General features: G+C 32.9%; 1 protein-coding gene across 9 annotated transcripts in view; it reads right to left on the bottom strand.

Annotated features, from left to right (window-relative positions):
- Ppp1r12a (protein phosphatase 1 regulatory subunit 12A) overlaps window positions 1–19,483 on the bottom strand; it is a 133,251-nt gene that overhangs the window by 80,883 nt on the left and 32,885 nt on the right. For all 9 annotated transcript variants that reach the window (XM_048804633.1, XM_048804651.1, XM_048804647.1 and 6 more), the window contains exon 2: window positions 4,743–4,873. In XM_048804633.1, the coding sequence (XP_048660590.1) occupies window positions 4,743–4,873 (131 nt within the window). The remainder of the gene's footprint in view (window positions 1–4,742; window positions 4,874–19,483) is intronic.

Below are 19,483 nucleotides of genomic sequence, written 5' to 3'. Positions count from 1 at the left end.
GTGCCCCACTGCTGAGCTGGGTTCTCCAGTCAGCTCTGCCATGAGGCTTATTGTGCCATGGAGCAAGCTTCTTAGCCTCTCTGGCCTCTTATTCATTCTTAGGTAGCAAGGTGGGGGGACCAGGAGAAGAACGTGGTTCCCTAGATTTGTTCTCAGAGTTCCTCATGGTTCTAAATAGTGCAGAGGATTGTGGGATCATCACCTACCCACCTACCCATCCATCCATCCATCCATCTATCTATCCATCCATTCATCCATCCATCCATTCCAATCCAATCCACAGAGCACCCTCTATGTGCCAAGCTTTGTGCTATCACTGAGGATATGGGTAAAAAGTCATAGCCCCTGTCAAACACAAGGAGGAATCAATGGACAAATACAATGAAATATCCTTTCCCTCTACCTGCTCAGAGAGGACACGCTGGACCATGTTATCTAAGGTATCTCTTCAAATTCATTCACTCTCATTCACTCTCCTATCACCTTGCTGTTTCTTCATATATTTATCATGGCTTGAAATTTTCTTAGTTATTGTATTCTTAGCTATATATCCTCTTATTATATTAGTTATTTATAAGAAAAAGTTGGACCTTTTTTCTTGCCCACCTCTGTACTTCCCAGAGCTCAGCACCAAGTAAACACTGCAAGGATGTCTCCTGTTTGCTGAGCCATCTGAATAAATGAAAGTGTTTCAGGCACTGTGGTGGACACCTGTACAGCCCAGCAGACAGGGACCCAGGGGAATGATTTCAGAAGGAAGAGAAAGAGTTGCAGAAGCTGCTCCTGAGATAGTTTGGGAAAGAGAGGGAAATGTACTTTTATTGGCAATAGGTCATGAAAACATTCAAGACGCTTCAACCCTGAAGAGAGGTGAGTGAGATGATGTGGCAGCCATGACATGAACTAGAGTCACAGAGCCTGGCCCAGCTCTAACTTCACAAAGGATCCAGAACCAGAGGTCCTAGGCTGGAGCTCATCTAGGTCGATACTTCACCATCTTCAGCTCCTNCCCACACAGCAAACACAGGTATTTTTTTTTTTTTTTTTTTTTTTTAAGGAGTAGGGAGGGCTTGATGATAATTATTTTGGTGAAAAGGTAAGTGAGCTAGAATATGAGAAGCTACAAGTATTCTATTTACTTGTATTCTGTTTGGCTACAGACCAGATACTAGAATAGGAAACATAATATTTTCACCGTTAAATTAAGATATATATTTTTCCATAAATATTACACAGTGTCAATTTTTTTGTTCTATTATCTCCAACAGAAGTAAAAAATATACTAATCACCTTCAAATTTTCAGAGTAAACTGATCTGGGCTTGCTCAGGTCAACAGGAATGAATTAGTACTATTCTGTGCATAAGCAGGTGGTAAAGAAGAATGAAAATAAATGACATATTAGAGATGATGAAGAATCAGACAAGATGGGGAGTAAAACTGACTGAATTATATTGTTATATTGTGTGCTAGTACAAATATGCAACAATAAATCCTACTATTATGTATAATTATAATGCACCAATAGAAAAAATTATCAAAGCAAAATTTAAAAAAAGAATCAGAGAAAAATATCACAAAGGTTCAAAGGTTTCCTGGAAGATATGACACTTATTCAAATTGTACTTTGAGAGCTTGGTAGCTGCTCAAGTAATGCAAAAAGGCAAATAAACCACTATGAGGAAAGACACACTGATATTTAAACCAACAGTGAATGTTACAGAAGTAAAAATAGCCTAGTATTGACAGAATTTAAAAAAACATGTGAAGGGGAATGCAATAAGATAAATAAGAACTGGGAAGAAGCTGGATCATTCCATTTTATAAAGAATCTTAAATCATAGAGAGCACAAAATTTGTGAATGGCAGAACCAGGATTTGCATCCAATCTTAACATTTCACTTAGCAAAGTGACCACATTCCCTACTTTTTGTAGGTCATACCTGGTTTATAACTATTGTCTTTATGTCATTATTAATACAGCCTTCTATCATCTCTATAAATGCTCCTCTGGGAAATATCTTTACCCTACCTCTTCGGTAACTATGACATATTTTTCTTTGCCCAAGAAAAATGGGGTTTCCTTAACTCCTCTCATTATAGTGGAATTAATTGCTGACAGAGACTATATTGATAAAAATAAGAGAACATTTGAAAGGACTACCACTGTCTTAACAAATAATCTAACATATACTAGAGTTAAACTGTCTTTTATTTTTTAAAAAAGTCATTATTTAAACACACACACACACATATACACACAAAGATGACAGAGACAACAAAAAGGAAAATGGATCATTCTTCTAACTTTAATATGATTCAAAGAAACTATGGACTCAGAACACTTCAGTTACACCATGACCATAAACTAAAACTGCTTATGGAAAGGTAGTTGAATTCTAGTCACCCTTGGCCAAAACATGTCATTTTTGTTTGCACAAGTTCTGAAGCACACACTCTCGTATTCCGTCCTTCAAAAAATTAATATTTACCCTACTGAAAAGAAGCTGCAACAAATTGCTTATTCTTCCTCATTCTCATGTTTTTTGGCATTCAGGTATTTGCTTTTACTGGCTAGGACACAGGCAAATGATTGGGCCCAGTGATGTCCCCTAAGGGGAAGGAGGCAGTATCAGTGGGCTGTCTGGGAAAGGTTTCCTTCCTTGATAAACACAAAATATGGAGAAGATGTTTTCTATTCTGCCCTGATACATTTTTAATTTTTTCTCTGGACGTGGATGTTTAAAAGCGAATTGTACCAATCATCCTGTGACCAACAGGAAACAAGGCTAAGTCCCTATCCGGTAAATTAAGGGGAAAAAAAAAACCACCCAGGAAAACCTTAAGTCCTCACTGACATCACTGAAGAGTTTAATAAACTTAAAAGCCCATCCTCTAAATGCATGATCCTATACAACAAATGTTCTTACTCTTCAGGTCAACTAAAATTGGGTATTCTTTTACTTGCAACTAAGAGCATACCAACTGACCTGATAGGTCTAGCAAGGAAATCACTCAGGGCAACTATTATGACCTTCTCAAACTCAGAAACATGAATTTAAAAAGGAAGCACAAGGATTAAACATCTGAAGAAAGAGGGTGAATTTTCTTTTCCCAGAGATAACACATAGTATTTTCCTATGTGACAGATATTATATTTGCTTGATTACCTCATATAAGTTTCAAAACAATCCCAGGAAATATTAATTCCATTTTATAGAGAAAAAAAACTGTAGCTTAGAAAAGTTAAACAATCTGCCAAGGTCACATTCCTCCATAGTGGTTGAAGAAGCATTTATAATCCATATCAACTTACTTAAGCCTAAGTGCCTAAATTTTGAGTTTAGTAGAAGATAAATGGCTCAATTATCTATTATTTTTCTATGAAGAAGAGATTTAAGTTTTCTGGTGAGCATGAAAAATACATACAGGAGGGTAAAGAACTTGGGACCATGATTGTAATTTTGAACAACCAATGTTTTGCAATGGCAAAAAGACTTTCTTAGTTTATAATAGACGAAATCAAGTCTTAGAAAGAAGAAACAAATTACAAAAAGATGTATTGTAGGGAGTGGCAAAGTCAGGAATGAACTCAGACTAGTGTACTTTTCATTTCACTGTATACTGTTTTCCCTTGAAACAAATGCATCCTATCTCCAACATTCATATGGGGGGAGGGTTAAAATCTGTAATACATAAAACTACACAGTCTTACTAAAATAGATTTATAATAATCCCCTGCTATCTGTAATTTTACTTCCCACAGTTTTAGTTACCTGCATTCAACCATGGTCTGAAAATGTTAATATTTTCTTGACTCTTCCAAGAAAGACCATATTCACATAATTTTTATTATAGTATTATTATAACTATTCTGTTTTTATTATTAGTTATTGTTGTTATGATTAGCATAAATTAAACTTCATCATAAATGTATGTGTAGGGAAAAAAACATGATATATATAAGGTTTGGTGTTATCTGTGGTTTTAGGAATCCACTGGGGGATGTTGGAATAGTATCCCTTAGGGATAAGCAGGGACTACTATACAGAACTCCAATTTATCTATTTGTTGATAAGCTTTGACATGAAAAAAGGGACAACAAAACTGTTTGTGGTATAGATACATAGTAGCAAGAAAAAATAACATAATAAAAAAATTTCAAGATACCTATTCTTCCATGCTCAATGTTTGAAAGAATTAAGATTTTCTTGGTAAGTATCAACATGTTAAAGGTAGTTGAGAATACAATGACTATTTCTCATTAAATGTTCTAAAAAACATACTTTTTGGAAAATAATCTTAAGAAAAACTAAGCAAGTTGACGAACTGGAGAACCAGTATCACATTATTCCTATAGCAGAATAGGCCAAATGGGAATTATTATTAATTTCTCCTAACAATTCATGATTATATAGACATGGACTAGGACTACTAATATGTTAAAATCCAATCATTTGACAATATATAGCTATATGCAAAAGAAAAGATGTGGATAGAGAATGTGTACGATTATTGATATTAATACAAAATACCAAAGGGATAGCCAGTGGGGAGACAAGAACATCTGACACTGAGAAATTCCACATTTGGATTCCCAAGAACTACTTATTCTTTTTCCTGGGAATAATAATTTTCATGAATTAAGTTGATGTAAAGGTTTACTCATTAATCAATGATTTCTAAAAATTTCACATTTTAAAAATACTATTAGGATAAAACTAAAACACAGAACTGGCTTACTCTGCAATATCAAGATATCCACAGGAAGCAGCTGCATGTAGTGGTATCCAGCCTTCATTATCAGGTTGATTGATATTTGCTCCATTTTCTACCAGAAACTTCACCATATCAACATTGTCATCAATGCAGGCCTAAAAACAAAACAGAAAGCATGACTGGAAAAAAATGTGAATCAACACTCCAAATAAAAGATCAATAAAATAAAATTCCCTTTGTAAATTTTATGATATAAATACTTTCTGTATATTAGTTTGCAGCTATCTTATTATATAGCCAATAAGACAATGATACCAACTAAACTATAAGAGTCCTTGCTTAGACACACATATAATACTGCTGTATGTGATCACTCTCTCTATGGTAACCCAGTTAGGGGAAAAAAAAAAAACAACATACTAAATGAAAACAATCAAAATATTATAATTATCAATAATATTCTTCATAGCAGTGGTTCCCAAAATATGATCTGCTGTTGGTTGGGAGGCCCAAAAACCTTTCAGGGAGTGAACAAGACCGAAACTATTTTCAAAAGAACTTTGTTGATGTGCACTGGAGGATACAAAAGCCACACTGATAAAACTGTATGTGCCTTAGCAAAAAACAATGAAACAACCACCTCTACTAATAGTCACTGTATTGACCACTACACATCCACTGTTTTTTTAAAGCTCTTTTTACTTATGAATGTCCTTGACAACGTTGTGAAAATTATAAATTTTATTAACTCTTTACCTTTGAACACCTTTTTAATATCCTATGGGAAAGATGGGAAGTATGCATTAAAGTACTTTCTTGAGGAAAAGCATTTATACCAATGAGTTGCAAACTGAACAATCATTTTTGCAGAAAATATTGTTTTTAGTTAAATGAGAAACTAAGTCTACCTTTGTTCTCACAGATATTTTCTTGAATATGAACAAAATGAACCTGTAACTTCAAGAAAAGCAACTGATATTAATATGCAACATGTAACAGCATATATTTGTTACCAATGAGAAATTCAAGTGCAAGAGAAAATGAATGAGCCATTTTAATTTTAAAATGTTACTGATGTAAAATAAGAAATTGTTATTTTTAAATGAATTAATAAATATTTTAAGTCCTTAGCATTAATTTGTAATACTGTAAATATTAATACATATAACCTACAAAAAACAAAAACTCATTGGGATCCTCAGTAATCCTTAAGATTCATTATTGTAATAAAGAGGTCCTGAGATGAAAAAAAATCACTAGGCTCCAGCCATAGTGGGCACCTTTCTATTGCTTGACCAGGTATCTCAGGGCCTTGTACTTGCTTTTTTTTTCTGTCAGAAATCAACTTCTCCAAACACAGGCATGCTGATTCTTTCCATTGCACAAGTGTCAATGTAGGTGTTTCTTCCTCATAAAGGACATTCTGAACACTTTTTAAAAAATAATTTCACTATTCTATCACATTTTCAATAATAACAATATCCACAATTACCTAACTTATATTTGTTTTCCATCTCTGCTACAATGTAAGTTCCACAGAAAAGGAACCTTGTTTATCTTGCTCATCACCAGAGATATAAACCTAGACCAGAGCTTGGCATGCAGAAAGTTATTTATAAATATGTATTTTTCAAATGTGTTCTGATTATTCTAATTTATGTATACTCCATCCAATCAATTTGACTTCTTTGCTCTTCTGTGTTATACTCCATGCCTTTCAGCTTTGAAATCAGTCATTTTCACTCATGAACTGTCTGCTTCACAAGACAAAACATACACAAATTCTTCCATCCTTCAAGGCCTAGCACAAATGTCACCTTATCTGTCCATCCTAGGGATTAGACCAAGGGACTCACATATATGCTAAGCAAGCACTCTACTGAGCTACACCTTCCAGTCCAAAATATATTTTATTTTAAAAGCTTTCTAAATGGAATCGCTTATTGATATGTATGTATATTGTGATGTATGCATTATGTGTGTATTATAAGCACTTCATACATGTCCTATAAGATAGGCTGTTTTTATAGGAAGAGCCTATTTACTTTCTTGGAAGGCTTCCTGGTACTGGCTCCAATCATGATCATTATAATATGGTCCTTAAGCAGATAAAATTCTCTATATATTATTACTAGGACCGGTGCCTAAGAATCTGAGGTCTATGTCATGCAAAAAAGGTATTTTTTATGGGGTTAGGAAAGTGAGATTAAATTCACTCAAGAACTAACTCTTCTTTTTCTCCTAATTTATACAAAGTCACCATTTGTCCAGAGGAATAAATGGCTTTCCCCCCCCCCCGAGTAAAATGGGGCAAATAAACTAATCAATCTCTATTTCATATCTATCTTAAGAATATAACTGGGGCTGGGGTTGTGGCTCAGCGGTAGAGCGCTCGCCTAGTAAGCATGAGGCCCTGGGTTTGATCCTCAGTACCACATATAAATAAATAAAATAAACGTATTATGTCCAACTACAACTAAAAAATAAGTATTAAAAAAAAAGAATATAACTGACACATAACCAGAAGTATACCAGCTGATGTCTATCCTCTTGAAATTCTTTTAAGTGGCTCTAATATAATTTATTAGTAGATGTATTAATTATACTGTCTTTAATACATTTACTGCCAATAGATCTCTGTGGGAAAATTTGTGTGCTATTCGTTTAAATGTATTTCAAATACCAAATTTATTAAGAATCCACAAGGACATTTTAAAGTAGCTACTGAAAATAATAAAGATGAGTATGTCATGACAAAATGATTCTCAGATTTTGCTCTACACAGAGCATTACCTTCATCTACTATCCCTTTAAAAAAAGCTTCAAACTGGCACTTCAACTTGTAGTCAATTTTTAACCACCAAATTCTCTGTTTATATTCAGGAAAAGAACCTATTTTCTGGAGACAAAAACATATTATACAGTAACAAAAAGGCATTAATGGCAGAAACAGTATAGTTGACGGATAAAACACAAAAGAACTTCTTTAGGGTTATTTCAATCTAGAAAAAGCAGTTTGGGATGGCTCATCAGAAACAATGAACCAATGCTATAGCAAATAAATGTGTTCAATGTGTATCCTCATTTTGCAAATGAAATCTCTGTTTAAATGTCAGCTTTTTGGTAAGGAGTTTCTTGGCCATCATATTAAAAATTACAATCCCTTGCCCCATTCATTTTGCACCCTGAATACATGCTTTATTTTTCTCCATACCATTTATTACCACAACATACTATATATATTTTCTCTTTTTTAAATGTTCTTACTTTAAAAAAAATGTTATTTTTTTAAAAAATAAATGACAGCAGAATGCATTACAATTCTTATTGCACATATACAGCACAATTTTTCATCTCTTTGTTGTATATAAAGTATGTTCACACCAATTCACATGTACTTTGGATAATGATGTCCATCACATTCCACCATCCTTGCTAACCCCCTGCGCCTCTTCCCCACCCCTCTTCCCTATCTAAAATTTGTCTATTTCTCTCATGCTCCCCCTCCCTACTCCACTATGAATCAGCTTCCTTATATCAGAGAAAACATTCGGAATTTGTATTTTTGGGATTGGCTAACTTCGGTTGGTACAGTGCTTGCCTCGCATGCACAAGGCCCTGGGTTCAATCCCCAGCATCACAAAGAGGGGGAAAGGAAAAAGATACTATATATTTTTTCTTATTCGTCTGTTTATCATCTATTTACCGTACTCTACTATGATTGTTTGATGAGAACAGGAATTCTGCTGTATCCCCAGTACCTATACAGTGCTCTGCACGTGGTAGGAACACAATGAGTGAACGCAAAACAAAAATTCAAAGGGATTTAGCAGCTTGAAGAAAGTCATACAGGCAAGAGGTCACAGAGCCAACATTCTAACACTTGTCTCAGTTTCTACAAAAAAAAAAAAAAAGTAAGTTCTTTCCAGATTTAATACACCACTTTCCCACAAATGTTCCTAGTTCATCAACATATATTCATTTGAAGTCTCTACAAGAGGATATCACATATTCCAGCCATTTAATAAGTATCTGTTGTATAAATAAAATCAATTTTGCTTTACCATTGAAGCATAAGAAATGCTTTTAGTAACATTTCCCTAAGCAAGAAAATGACAAAGTTTATGCCAAGAAAAGTATCATCCACCTAAAATGGAAAAGCAAAGAATGAGTTCTGGTTCTGCCAAAAATTTTGTGGCTGTGGACAAATAATCATCCTAGGCTTTGGTGTCTATCATTTAAGTAAAAGGAAGACATTGGTGCGTTATATATCACTAAAATTCCCTATTATATTGAAATGCCTAGGTATCCATGATTCTTCCCTCTGTAACAAGTTATAAACAATCTGAAGGCAGGGTCCCAAAGTGCCCTGAACATATTCACACATAGAAGATAATAAATGAATATATAAATAACATTTAGATCAACTTTCAAAATGTACTGCTTGAAAAAAGAACTTTATGTTTTTCATGGATCAGTGGTTAAAAGAAGAAAGATGTCACAGATATATAATAACAACAAAAAGAACATAAAAATACTATTATATTAGGAAGTAGCTTATAATATGGCATTGACATGAGCTAGTGAATCAGTGATAAAATATTAGAGCTATTTATAAGCATAATCATTAATTTTCCTTGAGAAAAGATACTTATTAAATCTTATTCTTTTTTCTTCTTTGAATTCTAAGTGTCAAAAAGTACCTTGATTTTTCTAAATACAAAAATATAAAACTATTCAAAAAATGTGATACAAATAAAGATTATTGTTTTAAAAATAAAAGAATAGGGCTGAGTTGTGGCTCAGTGGTAAAGCACTTGCCTGGCACATGCGACATCTTGGGTCTGATCCTCAGTACTACATAAAAAAATAAATAAATAAAATAAAGGTATTGTGTTCAGCTACAATTAAAAGATAAATATTAAAAAAAATAAAAGAAAAATTCAAGCAAACAAGAAATGATTCTTTATGAAACGATATGCTATGCTCCATAAGTAAGAGTGGCTCAATTCAGCAGCAAGGGGAAGTAGGAAAAAAACATTTTAGAATTTTAAGAAAATGTTTGAAAATATAGCGTTTTTAAGTAGAAGGGTAATGCAATAATACTGGTACCACAGATTCCAGGTACAGACTGGGGAAAGAAAGATGATTTTATTAGTTTTGGATATGCTACATTTATGTGTCTGTATAACTATAACCATGCAGACTTGGAGCTTTGGAAATAAATGTGGGATTAAAAAATATCAAGTTGGGAATTTCTGCACTGAGGCAATAATTTTAAAAAAAATGGGACTTGAAATCACTCAAGGAGAGAACGTAGAGAAGTGGTTATGAAAACTAAAAAAAACCTTAAGGTTAAATTATGATCACTATATTCTGCTTAGAAAACAATTTGTGACATTTTATTCATCTAAGAAAGAGATAAAGTTCAAAGCATTAGTATAAGGACACAAATACACAAACAGATGATTATATTGAAAGAAAAATATGTGGAAGTATAGAGACATATACTGATGAACTCAGAAAAAGAGAACTAAGGAGAAACAGTGTCAGACAGGGAATATTTTCTTAAAAGAGACTTCTAAGCCCGAGATGCAAAGCAGAATATGGTGACAATGAAAGTATAGGATCAGAGAAAAGTCTTATTTCCCATCTTATGTGTAATCCTTTGGCATGAACATAAAAACTTTCAAGAAAAAATAATTAAAGTTTCTCTGTTGAAGAAGGCAATGCCCTGGCTTCTTGGGGAAAAAAAAAATTATCATAAAGGAAAAGTTACCTTCTAATAAATGAAATGCTAATTTTGACTTCAAGTATTTATACATTTAACTCAATAAGATAAAAGTTTGACTCAATATACTGTTTAAAAAAAAACAAAAAACAACAAAACAAAATAAAATAAAACAAAACAAATCCCACAAGATTCTGTGCCTGCAATCTGTAGTATTTATCTCCATGAATGGCTTCTTCCTGTACCTCGCCCTTCATAATCTTTCATGCTTAGTTTGGGCTCTCCCCTATTCATATTGCTTCTAGTAATCATTCTGAAATACCAACATTATCATGTCACCACTATGCTTAAAGCAGTTAATGTTAAATCTGCTATTTTAAAATTGTGTTTATTAATGTATTATTATTTTTTGAAATGTGCTAATATAAATTAAATGCTAAAAGCAATGTTATGAACATACATTATATATAAATCTCAAATTCATTGTGTAAATTGTTCAAACTGTTCTCCTGAGCATTTCTAAAGTATACACAATAAACTGGCAAGGCATGCCCATAAAAATGTTGTTGCTAAGAGAATAAAAAACTAACACATGCAGCACATTAAGAGACACATGACTTGCTGACCTAAAATATTTGACTAAATTTGGTCAGTTTATTGAGCTATATAAGGAAAAAAAAAAAAAACAAAAAACCCTGAATCAAATAGACTTCTAAAATCTTACTGGACATGGTTTATCTTAAGTTTTTACTGAATACATAGCCAGAGCAATTATCAGCGATAAATGGCTACACGAAGACATTTTCATCCTTTAACTCTAGGGCAGCATTATGAACCTGAGCTGTAAACTAACTGAATAAACTGGTTCAAGTACAAAAAACTTCTGTTTTTTGTTTCACATGTCCATAAGAAAAAAATTGGAAAGCCAGATAACAGAGAATTGAAAGGAGGGAGTTACACAATGCTCAACAGAGAATACATCGCCTAATGACAGATTTTGGATGGAAGCTGTGCAGCTTTAAAAATTAAATTTCACTCCTAAAATAGATCAAAACAAATGTGTTTGGCAACTATACAATTTAACTGAGTAAAATTCACAATCAAAACTAATAGCATTTGAAATAAATTATAATACTATTATATTCCTTCTCATGAAAGTGTTTTTGTTTAAAGTACAGACTCTAGAGCCAGATTTCTGGGATTAATTCAGTTCTGCCACTTTATTGCTGGGTGTCCTTGGTAAACTGCTTATACTAGGTGCTATAACTTCCTCTGAAAAATAAGGATAATAATAGCACCTACCACCTCAATAGTTTACTGTAAGAGGTGTATGAATTAACATACACAGCATATGCAGTAGTACCTATCAATAATAATTAAATGCTATTATGTTTACATAAATACATAATCAATGTGTAAGATCTTCCTCACTAAATTATTTTTTCCATTTTATATTCTTCTCCAAGAATATATATCCAGGGCTGGGATTGTGGCTTAGCGGTAGAGCACTCGCCTAGCATGGGCGGGACCTGGGTTTGATCCTTGGCACCACATAAAGGCATTGTGTTGTGTCCGTCTACACCTAAAAAATAAATATTAAAAAAGAATATATTTTCATCCCCCTATAAGTTATAAAACAAAGCTAAACGGTAGAGAACTATCAAATATTCCTTTTAGCACTACTTTTGGTAAAAGTTCACCCATCAGTGATTTCTAAGAGGATGATTAAGTCATAAAAGATGCACTAAGAAAATCTTAGGGATTCCAAACCTCCTTCAAACAAACTTCTACAGGCTCACTCATACAAACTATATGTAATGCAACAAGAATAAAGGAATAGAAAAGATTTATAATTATAACAATTTAGAGCGAACTTGTAAAAATAGTCAATAATTGAAATGCTGTGCCTAATCATTTGTAACTCAATTAGTGATAAATAAAAAACAAATAATTTGAACACATAAGCTCTTTGGATCAATTTCCGCTTCACAGAACCAATTCTTTATGACTGTAAGTATGGAAAAGCTCAATTGGTAAGAGTAAAAATTTAAGAATATATTAGGAAATAGTCCATGCCCCTAAATTTTTATGTGACATAAACATCAGTGAGTATGTTTGTGTCCAAGCAATGGTTTTGTTCTATTTTAAAGAAAACTGAAGTCGGACATTTCAAAGTAGGAATTATGAGTGCAGTGTATACAAGAAAGACAATGAAGAACTACAAGGAGTACTCCACTACTAAATAATAAAAAATATACAACCTAATCTTGCATAAAAAGACTGACAGTGCCCAACACACACACACACACACACACACACACACACAGTATTATATACACATATATTATATATTTTTTTCTATTAAATGAACTAGAGATGGCAAATATAGGCAACAAAAAAAATGACAAAAACATTTCTTGAGACTGAAACTTAAGAATGACATTTTCTATGAGAAAGGTAATTTAAGTATTATTCAAACATTCACTCAATACTTAAATATCTGAGAACACTCAAAAATTGGAAACCATAAATATTCAAAGATTAAAATACGCCCTTTATCTATTCTTGTTATATAGTTGTTACTGATAAAGATCCATGAAGTAGTAAGTTGAAACTAGTTTTTGAATATTAATACTTTCTTTTAGGGACTAACTTAGTAATGAGAATAGCATTTCTACAGAGTTTAAAATTCTTAGATATAAAACAAATTGGACATAATAAGCTCAACATGAATAATTCTTATTAACTGTGTACTACATACAATACATAAAGCCATCCATTTTGGTAGATACAAAGTCAGCACTAGAGGGCATATTCTCATTGTTTCCTTTATTATATGGTGCATGGCATATAGGAAAATACATGATAAATACACATGGAGTCAATCAAAATAAAATACGAACTTCTCTTTAATGAAAGGCATTTATGACCCAGTGTATATATGTACACATAAAACTGTTAAGTACTGGCTCATGTGTGCAGTCTTTATTGCTTTTTCATGTGTTTCCAATCTTTACTACCAACTGGACTACAGTTCCTTAAAAACAGAAACTGCCTTATACATTCCATAATATCTAGTAGTGCTATTCAACAAATGTTTTTTAGTGGCTTTGATCATATAGTCCTGTCTGGAGAATACCCCAAAATTAGGTAAAAGGATGAGCAGATAAAGCAGAAAACTACTATTCAATTTATGCAAAATAACATAAGAGTCTGTATGGTGAATAAAAGTGAGCCAAAGAAAACTATTTGGAGAGAAAAAAAAAAAAAACCTTCATGCCAGGTCTCATTACTGTCTGAGCTCTGGAGACAAAAGTAAGAAAGGAAGGCAGTTTTCCTATCTTTTATCATACACATTCATAAACTCAGCTAGAGAGAGTTAATCAATGGATACATAAATGAGGAAACAAGTTTGGTCTAGGGGAAGAAATAAAAGTGTCTACCTTCTATTTTATTCAAATAAATGAAAAAATCAGATTACAAAAAATACACATAATGATATAATTGTTATCATTGATATGCCAGATAAAGTCTGGAAGAATACATGCTAAACAGACCTAAATGAATTTCTTTAATGCTCAGCAAAACAGGTGGCCATTAAAGAGCAGATTCTCTTTTAATTCAACAAATACTTACTGAGTGCCTACTATAGCCAAACACTGTTGACTGCTGAAAATATAGTGAAGGACATAAACCAAATTTCTGCATTCATAAAGCTTACAGTTCAGCAAGCAAGAAACATAACAAAATACATAATAACAAAAATAACTATGGTAAATGCTATGGTCTTAGCTAAAATAATTAACCTATATTTGGGTGGGGGGAAAAGGAGCAAATAAAAATGAGAATGGTACCCAGGAGTTAAGAGTTCCCCATCTAATATGTAAAACACACTAGACTGAGAACTACAGATACCCATGATAACTGATTTAGAGGAACAGATGATAAGGTACAAACAGCATATTTTAAACGTGATCAGAAAAGCCTACATGAGAATCCAGAGTAATGAGTATCTAAGAAAGGGTAAACAAAGGAGATTGAGAAGCAGCCTTTAAGGGGTAAGGTGGGAAAGAAAAAGAACAAGTGCCATCCTATGGAAACTAAGAGTTTAATATAATATCTAGCAGTGCTATTTCAATAAATGTTTTTTAGTAGCTTTGATCATGTAGTCCTGTCTGCAGAATACCCAAAACTTAATTAGGTAAAAAAGATGAGCAGATAAAGCCTACATTAGAATCTACAGAGCAATGAGTATCTAAGAAAGGGTAAATAAATGGAAAAGAGAATTTTAAAGAGTTAAGTACTTCCTAGTAAAAATGGTAGATTGTATATTGCCAGACTTCACAGAACTATTCTCCCAAATAAACACTAACCCTTCTATAGCACTTACCATGTGTGCTAGGGAATTGTCCCAGGTGCTTTATTTGTATTACATCATTTAACAGCTAATAACTGACAAGACTAGGATTTTAAACCAACAGTCTTGTTTCTGTATCTGTTCCCAACCAATAGCCTATACAACTAGACAGCAATTGCAGCACAAAGAAAAATAATATCCCAAAACAATTTGGGCCTATCTATCGAAACTTCAAATGCATGTACCCTTTGATGTTACAGTTTCATTCTAGAAATTTATTGTGTAGATAAACTCAAAACATGTGCAAAATGACATGTACAAAATTATTCACTAAAGGCTGACAGGGGTAAGACTGAAAACAATTTAAATATCCTTAAGTTAAAAAAAATATATATGAACTAATTTAAATATCCACATACAAGGAATTTACTTATGAATTAAAATTTCTGAATATTTTAAGTGAAAAGAACAAGTGTGAAACGTAAGTAAAATCTCTAACCAGGGCTTGGGAAGATATAGCTCAGTTGGTAGAGTGCTTGCCTAGCATGCATAAGGCCATAGGTTCAATCCCTAGCACCACAAAACAAACAAACAAATAAATCTCTAACCAATGTGTTGAAAATAAAACTAAAACAATTTATATATGTTTACATACATATTTGTGCATGTATCACAAATATGCATAAAAGGATACATAGTATAGCAATTGTGATGGGACATGTCCACACCAACTGCAGGCTCAAATAAAGCAAGAAGGAATGTCCCAGAATGGTGATGCCTATCTGGCAATATGTAAAAGAGGCTAAAATTCTCTTCTCTTTCTTCTTTTGCAACCAGCCTTAAGATACAAAAGATGACAAATCCAGTTTCTGAGCTTCTCCTTCCTGGTAGGTTCCTCAGTCCAACTGAGACACAATGACCACCAATAATACATAAAGAACTATGGAAACAGCAGAGAACTATATATACCCACACCTCTGTATTTTCTTTTTCTTTTTCTTTTCTCTGTATTTTCATTTGGTTTATATTCTTTGTTTCTATCCTATTTGTACAATTCTGTGATGAGCCAAAACCTCACTTGCTAATCCTTGAATATAAATCCGTCCTCTGTAGTTTAGGTTAACTCAACAAATATGTTCCCATATTATAGAAAGAAAAAAAAAGAGAAAGAAATGAATTGAAATGAAAAGAAGCAGCAGCAGCAGAAGAAGAAGAAGCAGAAGCATGTGTCAGTCTGTTTGGGCTTCTTTAATAAAAACCTGTTCATGGCTTATAAAGAAGTGTTTATATCTCATTACTTCTGGAATCTGGGAAATCCAAGATGAAGGCAGAGGTACATCCAGTATCTGAGGAAGGACTGCTTCTTGGCTAACAGAAGAGCATTAATCCCATTCATGGATAAACATTCAGACCACAAAAGCAAAAATCCAGACAGAAAAAGCAATGTGGGAAAAAATATGACTTGATCAACCAAAGGAAATATCCTATATCTTGATACTAACTTAATTACTTATTTTGAATAAGAGACCAAAGATAATACTTAACAATAAAATCTATCCAATTAAAAGAATAAAATAAAATTTAAAATTCAAGCAGATCAAAATATTCATAATAAAAAACAATGCTATAGTATAAACCCTAATAAGACAGAAATGCTAACATGGCTAACAAAAATCAGATCACTGTTGACTTTCTAATCTCTAATAAGCAGACAGTTGAATGCATCTAAAATTGAAACACAATTAAAAATTACCTTATTGCAATGTTTTCAAAGCCTATTTCCTGAATCTTAAATGAATTTTAAAGAACTACTCTTAAGTTTTGAAATAGTAATTATCTAAAATTTAATCATTATTTCAGCCTTCAGTTTTCTTTTGTTAAATTAAAGCAAACTAAATTTAACACTTTTGATATGTAATCTGTATCCTTTGTAACAAAAATGTATCAAAAGAATTTCTACAAAGATTCTGAAATGATTTTCCCTAACAAATGATAGTTAATAGGTAACTAATATTCACTGAGAATAATTAATACTTTTTGGCATCAAGCACCGTGTCTAACTCAATGGTGAAAGTCAAACCTTGCCTGTAATAAAACTCCATTAAACAGACACAGCATATACATAAATACATTGCAAAATAACTCTGTATGTATATGTGTGTGTGTATGTGTATATATATATACATATATATATATATATTTATCATATTGTAAATAAGCATAACACCACACTGTCAATTGTAAGTCTCTCAGATGTAAACATTCAACAATAAATCAATAATATGTCAAGATCATTGTAATGTTTTGAGCAACCAATAAAAAAAAAGAAAAAAATCAATAATTTCATAGTTTAACGCTATTTTTCAACTTCTGAGAAAAAACTTTGTACCACTAACTACATAGAACAAGAAACTTCTAAAAAGTCTTCTTGTTCATACAATCTACACAATCAGCAATTAACATGACTGATTTCGTATATTACATATAAGATTTTCATATTTTGGGAGAGTCCCATAGCACTATCTAGAAAAAAATCGGACAGGCACAAGTTTCTCTACCTGAAAATAGAGGCTACAGAACTCTGCTGAGACAAAAAGTAGTTAGATGAAACTAAAACCTATACTGAAAATCCCACAAAAGCATATTCTTAGATTCTGCTATGCTTTGAGTGTGTTTCCTGTGTTGGAAGCTTAATTCCCAGTGTGGCCATCTTTTAGTAACTTTAAGAGGTGGAGCCTAATGAGAAGGATCATCTAAGGCAATACTCTTTGAAGAGATTAAGGCAGTCCTCATGAAACCATGGTTAGTTCTCTTGTGAAAGTTGTTTTAAAAGAGCAAGACTGGCCTCTCCCCTAGCTATCTCTGGCCTCTTATCTTGCTATATCTCTCATTCTTCCATGTACAACCTCCCCAGTGTCATTCGCCAAAAGGTCCTTCCTAGAGGTCAAAATAATGACAATGCCTGATCTTGGATTTTCAGCTTTCAAAACTGTAAGCTAAATAAACTCCTTTTCTTTATAAAATACCCAACTTAAGGTATTTTGTTACAGCAATGGAAAATGAACAACGCAGGCTCCATCATTAAAAAAGCAGATTAAAGAGGGGAAGTAGCTGAGTCCAGTTGTCAAGGAAAAAAAAAAAAAACCTGATAAAGTCTTTCAAATCTTTCTGATCTTAAGAATTAACTAAGGTAGTTCATTCAGGACTTGATTACTTTTCTGTAGGAAGACAAAGGATGCACATTTTAGGCTGTGCTAAGCAATGGTGAAGGTACTGCTAGACTCTACAGATTCCTCCTTACTTTAGCATTCTTTTACACCTTGGATTATACTTCTAATTTCTTCACCAGTCTATGTAAATATAACTAGGGTTCAGTAATTCATGCCCTTGTTTTCTATAACATCATGAACACACCTGTCCTAATACAATTAAAACACTGTTTTAATTATCTACTCATAAACTGTCACTGTAATCTAGAACACATCAGTAATCAAACGCTGAATGGAAGGAACTTACTACCTACAAGTATGATTTGGCTTCATTAGTAGGAATATGAAATAGGTTGGCAATTCTTTGCCACCCGTAGATAAATCATGATCAGAGAAATTATTTTTGTGTCACATTTGACATACAACAGAATGATGGATAAGTTATAAAGCCTTTTTAAATTTTCTTACATTAAATGGAAGGATGTGTCATCCCTGTTTCTTAAATGAAAATTGTGAAAATGGTACTAAGAATTTTCTTCAAAATATTAAATGATCTTGGAGCTAAATATGTAATTAAGTGATTCTCATGATTACACAGAAAAATCATATTCATCAAGAGGAAAAGATTAGAGGTGAATAAGAATATACCAGAATACAAAGAAGTTATTATCCTAGTTTCTATGTTGGCTATCACTTTTGCCTTTTGGGGAGGGGGGATGCTGTATGCATGTGAAGCAAGCACTCTACCAACTGAGCTATATCCCCAGCCCATCATTGTTCCTTTTTAATACTCAAACCTTTTTCATCCATGTCCTCTGTACAGGTAGGTAGTAGCAATTTCTTAGCAGAAAAACTACAAGAAAGTAATAATTTCACTTTCACTTTCCCTAGTCTACCATCAATGAATTTTTACATTTCCTACTTGTGCCATATGCAGATATAACCCAATACTGAATAACAAAGAAAACTTTTGCATTTCATTTTAAAAAATCAAATGATATAATCAATAGCATGCACTTTTTTTTAAATAACATGAGCATTCTAGCATAAAAATACTGCCACAAAAGGAATACCTTCCATTAGTAAAACACATTAACAAGGCACATGGGTTCTTCATAATTTGGCTACTGGGGTAATGAAGGCAGTCAAGAAGAAAAGCCCCAGGGCTGAGGTTATAGCTCAGTGGTAGAGTGCTTGCCTAGACACATGAGGCACTGGGTTCAATCGTCAGCACAACATATAAATAAATAAAATAATGGTGGTGTGTCCATATACAACTAAAAAAAAATTAAAGAGAGAGAGAGTGCAAGCAAGCTCTGAAGACAAAGTAAAAGCTCAATAGCTGGTTTGGGTCACCATCCCCCACCCCTCTTTTTCTTTTTTTGGAATGATGCCTTACATTTTATTGAAAGTCTAAAAACTAAGTCTTGACCATATAAGGCTTTGGGATGCCCATGAATGGGAAGGA

Source organism: Marmota marmota, unplaced genomic scaffold (genome assembly GCF_001458135.2).
Source record: "Marmota marmota marmota unplaced genomic scaffold, marMar, whole genome shotgun sequence".
In the NCBI taxonomy this organism is placed as follows: domain Eukaryota; kingdom Metazoa; phylum Chordata; class Mammalia; order Rodentia; family Sciuridae; genus Marmota; species Marmota marmota.
The sequence above is the reverse complement of the archived record's forward strand: the minus strand, read 5'-3'. Positions and strand labels throughout refer to the sequence as shown.